This window comes from Drosophila simulans, chromosome X, assembly GCF_016746395.2.
Source record: "Drosophila simulans strain w501 chromosome X, Prin_Dsim_3.1, whole genome shotgun sequence".
In the NCBI taxonomy this organism is placed as follows: domain Eukaryota; kingdom Metazoa; phylum Arthropoda; class Insecta; order Diptera; family Drosophilidae; genus Drosophila; species Drosophila simulans.
The window spans coordinates 8357210-8374164 of NC_052525.2; the positions used below are offsets into that span (position 1 = coordinate 8357210).

Here is a 16955-nt window from a genome sequence, read left to right on the forward strand (position 1 = left end):
GCAAGTTTCAAGTCCAGACCTTGCCGCATATGTCAAAATTGACGGATGTTATCAATCATTTCATGCCGCTGCAGACAATTTTTAATGAAGGTTATAGACGTTTATAGACGGAACGAAATGGGCGGGACGCGGGGCATTTGCTGCAGAAGGAGGCGGAGGTTGAAGAAGCAGAGGAAGAGGGCGATTGTCTTCAGGTTTTAAGTTCGAGGCTCAATGAACTAAACGCAAAAAAGCGAAAAGCATTGCAAGTTGCAAGTTGCAAGCATGGGTTAAATGTTCTGCGTGCTGCTGCTCATGTGCATGTTGCAAGTTGTGGCAAGTTCCCTGATCACTGATCACTAGCCTTACTTAGTAGCAAGTACAAAGTTTTACACTAAGATTGAGACTAAATCTTAATAGATTTGTTTCCTGCAAAGTTCTGTGGTATTTAAGCCGCCCGAGCCTATCAGCAATTTGTGTTTTCCGCTGTCTTTTGCCAATTTTTCGGCGCTTTTATTCAGGCTCCTCTTCAATTTTTAAATATATATATATACATATATATATACATATTTTTTTTTTGACCGTCTGGTCTGTCAGTTGTGTCCGGCACCTTGACGGCTCTCTGGACTTTATTTTTCGTGCCTTCTGGCGCGTTTTTAAAAAGCGACAAATTGTTGTTTGCAGACGCCGACAACGTTGTTGCTGTTGCTGTTGGTGTTGTTTGTGGCGTTGTTGTTGCCGCTTAAGTGTCGCAATTTAAATATTGTTGAGTGCACTTTTGGCTACCGTTGGCCATTTATTTTGCGCTGAAATTTATGTAACGATGTGAAAAATTGCCCTGCTACTGGAACGAAGCGAAATGTCTCGGCTCTAGGCGCTCACTCACTCTCTTCCCCGGATTTTCCGCTCTTCTTTTCTCCACTTTCCCAGTTTCCCGGCAGAGAAAGAAAATATATGGGGGATTTTAAGCTGATTTTCATGGCGAAATAACTGGCAAGTCGACTGTAGCCAAAGATTTAAATACAAATGATATCCATATTATGAGCACTTCTTTTTGTTTTGTACTATAACTAAGCATAGTGATACTTTATATTTTTTTTCGCTGTACATTATTTTTTTTTTTGATCTGTATGGCAGCCATTGACCGCAGCGCAAAAAACGGAGAGAAAAGTGCAAAGTTGCTGCCGAAGCACGTACAAAGCATTTTGCACAACATTCTCCGCGCTCACACACACACACACACATAGACACACACTGTGTAGCTATATAATTGTGTTCCAGCTTCTCCGCAATCCACAGACTAACTGCATTTATAATGCAGCAGCTTCTTCATGGCTCGCTGGGCCGTTCCTGGCAACACCCAAAAGACCAGCCCAAAAAAAAAAAAAAAAAATAAGGAAAAGAAATATAAGGATGGGGCTGGAGAAAAATAACAAATGAACTGAACTCGGCTACCCAGCTGCTGTTGATGTTGCAGCTCGACCACAAAAAGTACAGTGAAGCCACGCACAGTTGGCTTACAGATCGGCATCAACAAGAAAATACTAAAAAAAAAAGGCCAGCAAATATTATGCTTGTATTGTAATAATGATATGATTATCAATGGAATTGTTTAATTCTAGAAGCGCTAAAATTACAACAGATTTTCCATTTTATTTCCACTTTGAACGCCGCATTCGCACTTCTTTCAATTATTTGCCCCACTGTGCACAATGGCCACAGAAGCAACCACAACAAACTTTTGACCATTGTCGTCTGCGCCACAAACTGTGAAAAATTCGTTCGACATCAACGCAGAGCTACAAAAAAAAAGTTAAATAAAATAAAAAAAAACGAGAAAAAAAGGAGAAATAATAAAAATCAGCTTCAACTTTTTGCCAAAGCACTTGCTGCGCCATGTTGGTTACGCCCCCTGTCCCGCCTCTTGCATCCCCCCGCCGACACGCCCACCGCCCCCCGCCCCACGGCCCAGCTGAAAACGTGACTAAAATGTTAAAGCCACGGGAAAGAAAAGAAAATCCAAACCAGCAGCAGCAGCAGCAGCAGCAGCAGCAGCAACCGTCGCTCAATCGCAATCATTTTTTTCCAGCTGCTGTTTCTACTTCAAGCCATGTTTTTCTCCTCCTTTTGCGGATGGATGCTGGCAAATCTTATGCAAAAATCCAAATGGAAATGCAGCAGCCAAAGAAGGAAAAAGCCAAACAAATGGCTAAAGTGGAATGGAAATGGGAAAATGCTGAGATAAAGAAAAGCGGGGAGTGTGGGATAAAAAAAAAACATCGACTGATATCGTATTAGTGGGAAAATCGTATCTATTATCTGATATTTCACATATATCACATATAGATCTCAGGCAGTACTTTACTTTTTAACACTTTTTCTTTTTTTTCTTAACCCCTGACAACATTTTTGCAGCTATTCCGGAGTCACAAGCGTGAAATCTTCCCACTACGCTTGTTCAGGTTTCTTTGTACCCAACCCATATTTTGTGCCATAAAATCTCATTAATATTCTGTTTTTTATACTTTTTCTTTTTTGTCGTGTCTTATTTATTTTAATTTTTTGCTGGTTTCTTGCCCTAATTATGTAATTAAAATGTTAACAAGTTCAACGCGAGCAATTTGTGCGAGCGCGGATCGATGACAACAACAAAACCTACAGAAATAGGTGTTAAGCTTTATATTAATATTTCAAGCATATCAGAAAAAAAGGAAAATATATATATAAAAAAAAAAAGAGACAGCCGCAACGAAGCGGTTGAACTTTAGCCTCGAAGCAAACGCAACATTTAATATTCTTTATGGATTTTGATATTTCCGAATAATTTACATGCATATACGAAAGGCTGCGAGGGGCGCAAAAGCGTGGGCAGACATGGGTTAAGCGAGCCACCGAAGGGAACGAGTGGAAAATGCAATCAAAATTGTCAAATCAGGCGCAACGAATTGCATTAAAAATAGCTAAATGGGTCTGGAGAAGGTGGAAAACTAGGGGTAGGATGGGCGAAGATACGGATATGTACATATGGGGAGAAGAAGCTCTAAAATAGAAACTATAACATTGGGAAGGGAATGAAAAACTCTGTATATTTATTCCGTAAACTTTGGTAAACAATTGCTAATCGCGCCATTGAATATCCTGTAAAAAACTAGAGCAATTCAAGCAGGTTCACCGCAAGAGATTAACCCTTTAAGCTCCTTGCACCGTTTTTCCCGATAAAAGGATGTGCCATTTAAATATACCCATCGTCATTTCCCTCATCCCCATGTCCTTTCCTCTCAGCCTCTGAATTTTAATACCAAGAAAAGCAGAAACAAAGTCGATGGACACAAGCAGATATGAAAGAGGCCAGCATGCAGTTTCAAAAAAACAAAAACCAAAAAAACAATAAATAAAAATTCGAAAAAGCAAAAGAGGAAAAGGCACACAAAATGAAGTTAAGGGCTAGTACCTTCGATATTGGCCAGGATTCGATGAATGACGAGCAAGGGGGGCTCCTTCTTTCAGCCGCCTCTGGTTTTTGTTTCCCCTGCCGGCACCCTCCCCACTTCCCTTAGTTTTCCGGTTTTTGGGGGGCCGGGGGTGGATGGAATATAATGGCAAAGTAAACAATTTCATGATGCGAGACGATGGCTTCTGGGCTGCCGCCTATCTACATCCAAAAGCCTCACCTCAGACCCCAAAAAGGCCCGGCCCCCCACCCTCCCCCTCCTCCTCGCAGGCCCATCGATTCGCTGGCTTCACGTCTGTGTATCTAGCAGATACTTTATATGCATGAGTTACAGAAAAGGAGGCGTATTCCTTTCGCAGACCCACTCTCTCCTCTCGCTTGTCTGTGTTGCAAAAATATAAATACGAAGGAAAACATGAGCTCAAAAATTTACATGACAAAAATGGCCGAGAGGAGCAGGAAAGCAAATAAGTTGGCCAAAACTGAGAACCGATAGTTGATAATCAAATAGCGATATACAATACTTAAAATTAACTCACAAGTCTTACATTTGTAATATTCTTAAAACTTCTATCAATAAAGTTCCTATTAAATGTTTCAGTTCAAACTGTATTTTTTTTATATACATATATATTAATGATGCATTTTTGTTGATATATCGATATATGAAGCCATCGTTTTCGTTATAACAGCGCTCGACATTAACTTCACCCAATTAGTCAATATTTATGGCCCGGTCTTTAAGGGAACCTCTTAAGTTAACTCTCTGCGCTGCCACTCAAGATACCCAATCTCAATTTCAATCTCATCAACCATTTTCATAGTCATCGCCATCGCCATCTCCATCTTCATCTTCATCTCCATTTTCATAGTCGTCATCATCAACATTGTCGTCAGTTGCAGAGATTTTTATAGGCCCCCCCAAAGGGAGATTCTTCAGCCGTTTCTTCACTCCGCTCTCCTCTCTCCGCTGTGCTGTATGTGTATATATTTTCCTCTTTTTTTTTTCTTTTTTTTTTGCCTCCTTTTGTCGCCCCATAAAAATCACACTTCTTGGCCAAAAGGACTGAGTGAGATGGGGCGCTCGATGGGAAGCGAGATGGCAACAGTTTGGGGTGGCTCGTAAGTTCAGGTTCTTCTTCTTCGCACCACCCTGGCTACCCCCAACCACCCCCAAACTACCCCAACCACCGGCGAACCACCAACCCCCCTGGGAGGTTTGTTGCTGTTGCTGCTCTTGTTTGTTGTCAGCAGACAGATAGCCAATGATAAGCCTTAGCGTATGAGTGATGTGCCATGGACACAAACACGAGCCAACGGGACAACAACCTCCCCCAGACACCCCATTTCCCCACCCCCCCTGGCTTCGTCCGGGGGTTCTCCCAATTTTTTATTCCATATTTTGCCGAGGTTTTCCTATTTGATATGCTGGCTGCACTGCACACACAACAACAACCCCCAGGAGTGGTTTCTAAGTCAGGCCCAGCGAATGCCGATGGCATTTCAGCAAAACGAAAAAAAAATGGGGGAAAATATATCTATCGAACGAGCAAGGGGGTTTTGGGTGATAGAACCCATATATATATATGTATATATATATGTATATATTCGTATGTACTGCCAGCAAAGTTCAGGAATTGCGCTTTGGCAGTAAATAGAAAATGCATGAAAATTTGCAGCATTTATAAAATAAAGTAAATGGTATATGTAGTTTGCAATAATTCAGTAGATTCAATAAATGTGCCGTATTTATTACTATGTCCTGATAAACTTTGTATCATTTAATATAACATCGAATTTAGAGAGCTATACTAATTGGTCATTAATATTTGAATATTAAATGCTGATATAATTCAATACATTATGTGCTATGGAGCCACCTTTTGTTTCGGCATTTCTGCTCGACCAGCTAAAATGAATTTTTGTTTAAAGACCAGGCACTGTAACCGCCCCGTTGGCCCCGTTTCACCGCCCCACCTGACATCCTGCCATCCTGCCATCCTTCCGACGTCCTGCAGTCCTGCAGGTTTTGGCCGCAAGGACATGAAGTGCATCACATTGCGGTCGGCTGTTGGGGGATTTTGGTTCAGGTTTCTGTTCGGGGTTTTGCTCTCTGTTTATTTTGTTAATATTGCGACACTCTGCTCCGCTCCGCTCGCCGGCTAAGTTCAGCGGTTACCTGGCCGGGCTCATTTGATGTGGTATTTACCACCCACTGCCTGGAAAAACCAACCCAGTGCCAGCCAGACTAGTAGCCAGCCCAGTTTTCCCAACTCCCCAAAAAATAACACCCAGCCGCAAGGCCTTTGTTTTTTGCGCTGCTGGCCATTGATTGATTTTAAATGCTTTTGGTGTTGGCGATTCATTGAAAATTGATGTATTTGTAAATTTGCATTTTTCAATATTTAATGCGGGCGGGGCCGTGGGCGTGGGCGTGGCTCATAAATGTGCGAATGTGTCTTTGTGTCTTTGCACTCGCTATCTGTATTTTCCTTTTTGGGCATCGAAATGTGTGGGGGAAAGCGATTTCCTTTCTCCCCGACTGACTTTAGTCGGTTCGCTTAATGCGATTAAAGGTTTAAAGTTTTGTGCCAAATAAAGCGTATGCAATTTTCCAACCCCCGAAACGCTCAGTGGTCTGCTGCAAAATTTCTGCTTTGATTGGCAAAATTTAGCTCGAAGCCTGGCCAAAGTTGGCAAACTTTTTAGCCAGTGCCCATTTTGTGGGCCAAGACAAGCATAATATTATGCATATTATAATGATCAGCAGCAAGGACATTCGGCCGTAGCTGCTTGCCACATGGCACAAATTGTCCTTTAATTGGTTTTGCGCATTAATTTTGCAGAATTTATTGCGCTTTGTGCTCGGCGCTTTGCCGTGCGAGTCCTGCTGCATTTTCATTCGCATTCGCATTTGCATTTGCATTTGCATTTGCCAGCCCAAAATGCAATTAATAATAAACAATCTTGGCACCGTCTCGGCAGCAATAACAATTCGAAGAAACCCACATTAAGGCCGCCCAAAGTCGTATCAATATATCGATGAGATATTGTTTTAGGTGCTTAGGTTAGGACCTTTCGCAAATTTAAGGCAGCTGCAAATTAAATTACGCCGCTTTCAGTAGCCCAAAATGGCATATTCTACAAGCGGCTAACATTGAGGAAGATCCCAAATATTGATTTTATAATAAGCTGTAATTAACTGGGATGCAACTCAATACAATTATCAAGCGATTGAGTTAGCAAAATAATAATTAAAACTGCACTAGTTTCGGCAGAGGAAATAACATCGATTTGTTCACATTTCTAATTGATCGACATATTTATGGATAAATATTTGCATTAAAAGGATCTTCGAAATAACGTTCATTGCCCGTTGATAACGGCAAGTAGGATTCACTTTAATCGAAATACACCAAAATATCAAGGATCGATTTTATCGATTTTATCTATCGAAAGCGTTAGCTACAACGTTCTACAGTTAGCTTAAATATCAAATGTCACTCCAAAATGATCACTTGATGAATGAGGTATGATTGCACAGGAAATTCTGGCTAAAATATCAAATATCACTCACATTGATTTGACTATCGATAAATACACTTCCTTTGCGCACTTGGGGTGGTCAGGATTTTGCGGTTAGCATTCCGGGGGCGAGTTTATCTGGGCCTGCCAAGCGATAAGCTCAAAATTTATGCCCTTTACCCCGGCCATTCGCGCCGCCGAAACATAAACATGAAATTCTTTTATCGTTTTATCGCAATCTTTTCTCAGTTTAACCTTGAATGCGAGTGCACGTAGCCGGGAGTCGCCCGTACTTGCGCCATTATCATCCACCCCCTGGTGGAAAGTCAACTTTTGACAAGGCTTATCAGTGGACCAGCATCAGGAGCAGCTGAGGACACGCACCCAAAAAAAAAGGGGCGGCGATGGGTTGGCTGGGTTGCCACTCCTGTGCGGGGGGTGAATGACGCAGGACGAAGGACCGGCGACAGGGGTGAACGTGCCAGTGAAAAACGGAAAGAAATCCGTTTTAAGGGGGGCCGTCTGTTTCGGCGATAAGAAAAACCGAGCATCATGGGGTGGGCATTTGTCAGTTTTTCCCTCTGCTGTGTAGCCTGATTTCGATTTTCCAGCAAGTGCCGCTTTATATGTTAAGCGATTTAATTTCTGCGAGAGCTTAAAAACCACTGGGACAACATTTAATGACCGGGTTACATTCGGCGTGTTAAAGCATTTCGTAAAGAAGCTTATTCAACAGATTTCGGTTGAATACTAATGCAATTAGATGCCGCCATTAACTGTTGGTAAACACAATCGATTTGAAATAAAACCAGTATTCAAGAGATTAAGTGTAATAAGTAATAAATACTTTTTAACAGCAATAGTAGTCATACTCTAAGATACACTTGAAAATATACCGCCAATACTTAACCGCTTCGGCTCGTAACCGTTTCGATTGGTTCCGGTTGGGCCGAAATGCGCGGTTCGTTTGCGTTTGGGGCCCCATTGATAAGACTTAGCCGCTCCTGCTGCGTTTTGATGTTGCCGCAAATGATTTGCCAAACACCGGCCATAACAAAAGTCGAGTAAAAAATCGAGAAAACGATCTGAAAAAAATAAGAGAAAATAATGGGGGGCAACGAAGGAAGGAGACCAACAAAGGCCATAAAGAGGAGACTTGGCAAGTGTGTGCGGAGCGTCGGATTTTGATTAATTAATTTGCATACGAGCAATAAAAAGTAAGAGCTGCGTTAATTTCTTGGCGCCCGCGCCGCCGACGTCGACTGAGGCAGCGGCAGCGGCAGCGACGGCGGCAGAGCATTTTATAATGCAGCCGTATAATCAAATTAATAAACGAACAATAAAAATGCATAACAAATTGATGCGAGGCGATGGCAATGGCGATGATGATGATAGTGATTATAATGACGATGATGAGTGAAGAAGTTGGAGACACACCGCGTAGAAAGAGATGGGCATAGGGACGGCGAAAGAGATGGCTAGCTAGGGCAGTCGAAGCAGCAGCAGCATTACACGGATCATTATGCCGATCTTTCCCTATATTTTTACCCACGATTACTGATGATATGGGGACACAGCTCATACACACCCACGCACGAAAATGGAAACAACCAACAAAAGAACGGGAATCACTATTAAATACAAATATATAAATGTAGATTCTTCTTTAAAAGTTTGAATTCAAAGTTGGGGAATACCACAACTGATGTCCATTAGAATGCCATTTATGTAATATTTTCTTTTTTCACTAAATTTTCGATGGCTTAATCCATGCCACAGAATGCCATACCTAATTTCCAAAGTCTGAAAAACGATTTTGAAAACCGTGTGTGCTGTGCAGCCGCAAATGCTGCTGTAACCTCTGCCGCTTTGGCTCTTCTGCTGCTGGAACTGCTGGAGCACTTGGAACGAATCGACGTTCGATGCGGTCATCTGGTCCGCGATCGTTTTCCTTTGGTTCCAGCCGAAGCCGAACGAACTCGACCTGCGACGGTCTCTTTCCCGCGCGGGTTCAGCGGGTTAAAGGTCAGCCGGGGCACTACTCCACCTCTGGCTGCCTGCCCCTACGCCTCCATCGGCGACCACGCCCCCTTGCCTGCCCCTTTCCCGCCTACCCCCCTGGGCCACAAAGAACTTGCTGCGTGAGAGCATCAAGTGGCTCAATTGCTAACTCAACCAAAGTCGCCTCGACTTATGATGCACTGCACGAAACGCGGTTGCACAATGATCTGAATATCTTGCATGCTGCTTACTTTGCATTAGATATTAAATCATACATATTCCCATTAACCATTTAATGGTATATTTTACAAAACTGATCCTTCTATCGTTGGTCACCAGTTTTATTTGCCGTGTAGCCGCTGGTCAATTTTATTTTTCCACGGCTGCTGCTTCGCATCATCTTGGCTGCTCCATCATCTTCTCCTCCATTTGCGCTGGGCTTTTCGCAATCTCTCGGTTATAAATCAATCCCCGAGGCTTCGGCTACCGTTTTCTTCTTGTTTTTGAGTTGCCTTTTGGCCAATACTGCTGCCAGTACGGGAAAAAGTTTGGCCAGAATTTCGGTGTAATAGTAAATTATAATTAGAAAGAGAAAGAGCCTTTTAGGGTTAGGCGACTTAACCTGTTGAGTGCCGGGCTGTAAATCAAAGCCCCAAGAAGGCGATAAGCCACCGAAACAACACGGCACCAAAATGCTAGAAAAAAAAAATTAAGAAAGCAAAAAAAAAAAAGAATAGTAAAAAAAAAGCTGAGGAGAGAGAAAGAAAAGGGAAAAAAAGGAGGGGAGGCTCGGCGGCCGAAGGAAGTGGGGCCGCAGAAGTTTGCCAAATGAAATTTATGGCATATAAATTATCTCACACGTTGCCGGACTATTGACAGCTCTAAAATAATCGTAAAATGGCCCAAGAAATCCATAAAAAACGGCAGAAACAAAACGCGAAAATACAGTGAAGCGAGTCCAAGGCAGAACCAGAAAGCCCAGAAAACCATGGCCCAGACACCGAAGTCCATGAATGTGAATTACTATTTCAGTTTTCGACCCAAAAGCGCTCCCAGGCGGGGAAAAAAGGGACGAATGGTGGGGGGCAGGGGCTCCTCTTTGCAGGGGTGGCGCTGCAAGGGGGCAGTGCTGCAAAAGGGGACAGGCGACGACGTTGCCTTTTTTGCCTTATACCCTCGGCCAAGTTTCAGTTTCAGTTTCTGACTCGGCTCGGTTCGGTTTGGTTTGGTTTGGGCCAAGCCCCGGATTGCAGAAATTGAAAAGTTCCCAACAGTTGGGGGGCCCCTCATAACTCTCATAGCACGGGACAGAAGACAGGGACAGAAGACAGGAACAGACACGGAGACAGAGACGGCGACAGCCGTCAGACAGAGATGGAGAGCGGCGACAAGAGCGAGAGGGTGCGATCAAATGGACTATGCTAAAGGATTTCATGTTGTCCATATTCAAATAAAGGCTTTGCAATTTCCCAACAAAGCCAAGTTATCAGTTTAAGCCTAAACTAAACTTTCATATAAAAATGTAGAATTTAGTTAGTTGCTCTACAAAGTTCTAAAACCGCCTCGATTTGGTTTTATTAGACTCTTCGGCTGACTTCCGCCAATCTGCGTCTTGGATCGAGCGACTTTATTGTAATGACTTTTAATTTGAAAGTGGCGTTGATCGAGAAACGGGTTTCTAGATCCCATTTTGTGTGTGTTTCTTTGTTCCAGCCAGCGAGATAGTTTGGCGACCGACCGACCACCGGAGAAGGCAGTGAAAATCGCACAATATATTGACAAGAAGAGAGGGTCTCAACGCCTCATTATGCATGGCAATTTATGGGCCGTGCCACGCCCTGGAACTAGACCTTAACCCCTCACTGTCGACTTGCAGTTGGAGTTGCTAAATGCGGCAGCTGCATAAGCGCGGCTGCCGTGTCTACGCTTCTTGCTTCTTGCCCCATAAATCAACGAAAGGATCCATAGAGCCGTTGATGGACAAGTTGAAGCTGCAGTTGAGTCCACGTTGCTGTCGTCGTAAATGTCCGACAGCACAGGGCTAAGAACGACTAGAAAAATCACATTTCCTTGGACAAAAGCTTCCACGGAAATATTGTTGCACAGAAACAGAGGAGCCACGGACCCCACGATCCCATCCTGCGCCTACATACATTCGACTATATGTATGAGCCTCTACTACACCCCATAATCGTAATCTTCGGGATCGTAATGATCTTCCTTTGTGGCCAGTCATAAATGTTGATGAACAGCAGCGCAAACTTTTGTCGAAGGCGTTGCCGGTCTGAGCTTTTGTTGCTGCTGCTGTTGCACGTTGCTGCTGTTGCACGTTGCTGTTGCTGCATGTTGCTGCCGTGTTCGCTAGCAGCAACATAAAAATTGAAAAGATGCTGCCACCAAGATATATGCGAAGAAAAATGAGCAGTCGACCAGAGAAATGGCCGAAGATATTGGCAATTGAACGACGAGGGGTTACCCTCGAAGAAATCAAATGCGTTAGAATGCATTTAAGTTTTGAAAACTAAATTCCCAAAAATAAACGCAATACCAACTGACACAAAGATTCAAACACCTAAATTGGTATCATATCTTAAGTATTTCCAATAGATTATTTCCATCCATTTCAAAACCTTAACTTTACCATAAAAAATTGGATATCTTTCCTGATTCCAAATTACTTTAAGAACTTTCAAAAAGATACAGCTACCGCGTGGAAAAGTTATCTTCATTAAGCCGAGTACTATTCAGTGCTACTTTACTTTGTAGTTTTCCCCAACTAAATGCAACTTAAGTTCATAACTGCCAACACTTAGTCATTAGCTAATGGGTATGTCTATGAGCGAGAAATAAAAAAAAAAACGCAACCGAGAAACAGTAGAAGCAGGAAGAAGAAAGCTTGGCAGCTTTACGACTCCACTTGGCATCAGTCGGCCGTCGTAAGGAGGCCCACTGTGCGGGTCTACGGCTTCCTGAACATCCATTTTCCAGTCAAATGTCGACAGCTTTTGACTTGAACCGCCCCCGAGCTGCAGGCCCCAAGCCCAAAAACCCCGAACAGTTCTCTAGCCAATTTATGGGGAAGGAAGGTGTCGGCCGCTGTATGTCCAATGTCAACAAGTTAACTGGAGAATTTGCAGTTGCAACTTGCATCGAAGTTCTCTAGTTCGAAAACGAAGCTATTGAGAATTTTAAAATATTTTTGAAAAATTAATTGAGATATAAAATACCTTACTATATACGAAACTATCTTTTTTCTAATGTTCTATTTACTCCATTTCTTTGGATAAGTATCCAAAATTTATTTGAAAAGAGAGTAGGGTCTCTAAATCTCTGCAGATTCTTAATTTTGTAGTCTAGGAATGTTTTTTATAGTTATTCAAATCGACGGGGTGCAACATATAAACGAAATATTCCTCACCAACTAATCACAAAATACAAAACTAGAGGGGAGCCTTCATTTCTGAACTTTTTGCTCCCTTTTTCCTAGTTTCTTTTTATTCCTGACATTAAACAGTCAGCAAAAGTGAAAATTTGACAGAGAGCAAATGAAATAAAACAAAAGCCAAAAAAAAACGAGATGGGGTAAAGGAAGAACTGTAGAAGAAGAAGAAGAAGCAGCTGAAAAACTTTGACAACTGCGCAAAAGTTTTTCAGTCCAAAAACGAACGGGAAAACAAGAGGAGGAAAAACAAAACCGAAACAAAAACAGATGAACAAGAACTTCAAAAGCATACAAAATGGGAATGCGGAAAAAAGACGGCAGATGGACGATGGGGTAGGGGTAGGGAGTGATAAGGGTAGGCGGTAGGGGCATTAGACGCCCCTCCCCTCCTCGCCGGCGGTCCCCTAAAAACGGGAAACAAGTTCAAAAGTGCAAAAACTTTGCTGCTGCCCAGCCGTCGCCATTAAAAACCTCTTTGGCCATCTTAACCCATTGCGGGCAAGCGGTATTGTATTAACCCACCCATCTAGGGATCGCATTTCTCCGATCCTTCAGGGGGTTGACTTCCTTTCAAGGACTCTCGACCGCAGTCGACCCTACTTTTCTTATGTCTTTGTAACACCAGTTGAAAATCTAAGCACACATCCCGTCGGCAAAGCGATCAAGACATTTTTAATAGATTCCACTTTTTTGTCAGTACATGTTTCGAAAATGCACTTTTTAACTCACAAACTAATTTAGAAGTATTTTTGAAATATTGTTACATATATCCACTACAGACTTTATAAGCAATTTATATATTAAAGGAAGCCTACAAACAGGTGTTTTCATTCATTTGATCTATTATTCGACAATCTATTTCGATAGAGGACATCATGAATATTACTCCATCTAGATCAGATGTAAACAACATCTATTTTGGATCTGTTACAAGCACAACTCGAAGAGTTATACCCATTGGATCTTGAACAAGTGCTGATTCTAGGATGAAATGATTCGATTTCGAACTTTCCTTAACCCTATTTAGGACTCTCACTGTTAACCCCCCAGATTTTCTATGTTTTCCAGCACCCTTAACCGCTTAATGCCTAAATTCCCCAAAACGATCACTTACCGATATTGTGCTGGCTGGTGTGTAGTACCGCCCCGAACGCCATCAGATGGTCCTTGGGCGGGGGGGCGCGGCTACCGAGGGCGGCGAACCCGTCGCCCAGATATGACGCCAGTGCGACGGCCCTCAGGGGCGCTTTTGAGGCCTCGGTGAGAATTTTGTTGTCGAATATCTTGATGCCGGGGGGATGGAGTTTTTCTTTTTTTCGGGGGGGGTTAAGAGTGACTGCTTTTTTGGGGGGCCGACAGTGGGTTAAGTCCCGCGTGTGTGTGCGTGTGTAAACGAGGCGCGCGTGGGTGTGGATATGTGTGTGTGCGGGTGCGGAAGCAAGAGAGAGAGAGAGAGGGAGAGAAAGATAGGAGCGGGCCCCAACTGCACACTTAACGGTTAACGCACATAAAGACTGGGTGGCAAGGTGCGAGCGAGAGGGGGATAGCACGTGTGTGCCGGCGGCAAATTTGGCAAAACAAAAACAAAGCGCGAAATTCCGCTCCTCTTTGAATTGAAGCAACTTCTTCTCGCTTCTATTATGCCTTGTATTCCAGTATTTCTTTAGTTGTTGTATATGAAATTGATTCTTTTCTTTTTGAGCACTTTGCACTATCGGCTTTTCGGCGATTCCTTGGTTTTGTTGTATTTATGTGTTGTATTCTTCTTGTTGTTCAAGATTCTCACTTGCAAAAAAATTTGAACAACGGCAAAAATTCTCGGTTTTCGATCTCGCGGCGGAACGGTAAACAGCTGACTAACGGTAAACGGCTGCGTTGGCTCCTTTTTCGAGCGTTGCCTCGTGCGCTTTGCGTTTTGCGGGCGCTTCACGCGAACGTCAAACAAAAACTGAAAACGGAAAACGGCAAACGCGACGGCAAAGCGGACAGCCCGATTACCGATTGCTGCTAGCCGAGCGCACACGCACACACACGAACGGTGAGCCGAAGCGGCGACGAATGGCGCGCCTGGGTGCGAGCGAGATGCTGGCAGGCGCATCGCTCGCACTCGTGCTACCGAATGCGGCAAGCAGTGCTCGCATACTTCGCCTGCGCCAGAGCGAGATGCAGCGAATGTTGAGCTGGGGCTGCTGCGACGCCGACTGCGCTGCTGGCGGCGCTGCAATGGAGTCGCAGGCTCTCTCGCTCTCGCTTCCGTCGCTTCTCCTGGCTCTCTCGTGTTGGGCATGAAGAAATATTTTATTTTTTAATAAAAAAATTGTTTTTCAAAACATTTTCTAAAAAAAATGAAAAAAATATTATTAAAAAATGTATTATGAATCGCTATAGGCAAACTTATTGAAAAGATTTCAGATAAGTAGATAAAAATTATATAACAATTAGAAGTTAAGTTTAAGTTTAAGTTTTTCTCTTTATTTTTAAGATTTAATTTAGACCGAACAATATACAATATAAGACCTTTAAAAATTTTTACGTATTTAGCATGATAATTATATATTTAGTTATCATTACTGGATGTTCGATAGATTCGTAAGATTTTGAAAATAAAAAAATACGCATTTTTTTTAATTCTTACACACATTTTTCTGTTGATCTTCTGCTTTTGATCCTCTCTCCACGATTGCTGCTGGCGTTGTTCCTGTAAGGATATTTTTGGTTTTTGTTGCTGTTGTTGCCCTTCCATTTTGCCCATTGTTGTTGCAACACTGGCTCTCCTGCTCTCCAGCTCTCTTTTTTGCGGTTAGAGGGGGCGTTGCTAAGCAACTGGTTTTTTTATTGTTGCTTCATTGAGAGATGCGCAAAATGGCGCTCTCTCGCTCTCACGCTCTCCGGCCGTCGCGCCCTCTCGCTCACACTCGCTGGCCGGGCCAATGGCATTTTTCAAAGTGACATTTGCCCGCGTTTTGTCCCTTTCGCACTTGGCGGTGCTTGTGTGCGTGCCAAGGTAAAATGTCAAATGCTTTTCGACTGTCAACTGTTGGTCGCAAAAACTTTTTTCTTTCCTTCTTTTTATTTTTAGTTGTTGTTTTTGTTCGGCTGCCTCTTCTGCAACTTGTGTTTGTCACTTGTCGTTAGCAGTGCGAAAGGGAGAGCACTAGTGGCGGGGGGTGGTGGGGGCGTTAGCAGGAGAGGGACGCCCCTTTGGCGTTTTAACGCACTGGAGACAGCAAGAAAAAAAGAAAGGAGGCGAAGAAAAAAATGCAAAGAAAAAGTGTTAGAAAAATTGCAAGTAACAAAAATGAGTAGAAAAAAAAAAACATTTCAAATTGTGCAAAATATTATGTGTGTTTCTTTTTCTTTAACAAATGCAATTTAAAAAAGATTTTGATCTAGATAAATAGCAAAACACTTATCGTAAAAAACCAATAAAAAATAAAAGAAATAATATACGATTCAAACTGTAAAAGGCCAAAGATCTAAACAAACAAAAAGAAAATACGAAACTAGATAAGATAAAAAATGCATAAAATAAGTAAGAGTAAAAGAGAACGCAATATAAAGGTCGGGGAGGAGGCTCCCGCTCTCACTCACTCCCTGACGTTCTCCCTCTCACTCACACTTCGATAGGAAGAAGAAGATGTTCGACACAAAATGAGGGGGGCTGCGGTGGGCAGCACCGTTTGCTGTGTGCGTGGAAGTGGGGTAGTCAAAAATATTGCACATTAGGGTGTTAAGCTGTGAAGTGCTTGCTTTTTGTTTTTGTGTGTGCGTGTCACTTTTCACTTGTTCTTCGCTATCGAAAAGTTATCGAAATCAGTTGATCTTTGACGGCCTTGAAAACTGCGTTGCCCCAAATTCAGTTAAAAAGGGATGAGGACATAATAGGAAGAGGAATAAAAAGGATATTGATGCAAAAACACTTAACTACTCTCGAAGAATAAGATAAATATAATACACTTTTTGGCAAGCAACAAGTTATTTACATTCAAGACCCCAAAAAGAGCACAAGGAGAAGGAGAATTTGTTGGGCATAAGGAATAGGAGATAAGAGCCAAGCTGGGGATCCACCCACAGCACATTGTGATCCCTAATCTGTCATCTCATTCAGCCGCGCTCGTTACCTTTGGCTTCGCCTTAACATTACCTTTACCTTTGGCTTCTGTAACTGCTTAGGTTCCTCTGCTTCCTTATTGCATCCCCTCTAGCTCCACTGGGCGTCCTGTCCTCATCTCCACTTAACCCACCTCCTTCCTTCCACCTTTTCCAACAAATGTCAGTTATCAAAAAATCGCAGTAGCAACGAAAAACAAGCAGGAGCACAACAGTTTTAAAACATTGTTTTTGGATACTCTTTCTAAAATCTGAAATCCAAGCCACAGTCGCTATTATATACTTTCGATACCGGCTCATATCGACTGATTACTGACTGATTATAGGAAAAATAAATATTTTAAATCTGCCCAGGTATCAAAATTTACGTACTTTTGGTAAGGGAATTGCAAAAAAAAAAACGACTGCTCGACCGAAAACAAACAAGTAGCGGTAAGAAAATGTTGG

The 16955-nt window shown here is 42.7% G+C and overlaps 1 protein-coding gene across 1 annotated transcript in view; it reads right to left on the minus strand.

Moving 5' to 3' along the window:
• Positions 1-14376, minus strand: part of LOC6725480 (LIM/homeobox protein Lhx1) — a 46658-nt gene extending 32282 nt beyond the window's left edge. Inside the window, exon 1 of the mRNA XM_039296469.2 lies at positions 13513-14376. Within this exon, the coding sequence (XP_039152403.1) occupies positions 13513-13555 (43 nt within the window). The 5' untranslated portion in view covers positions 13556-14376. The remainder of the gene's footprint in view (positions 1-13512) is intronic.
• Between the last annotated feature and the right edge of the window lie 2579 nt (positions 14377-16955).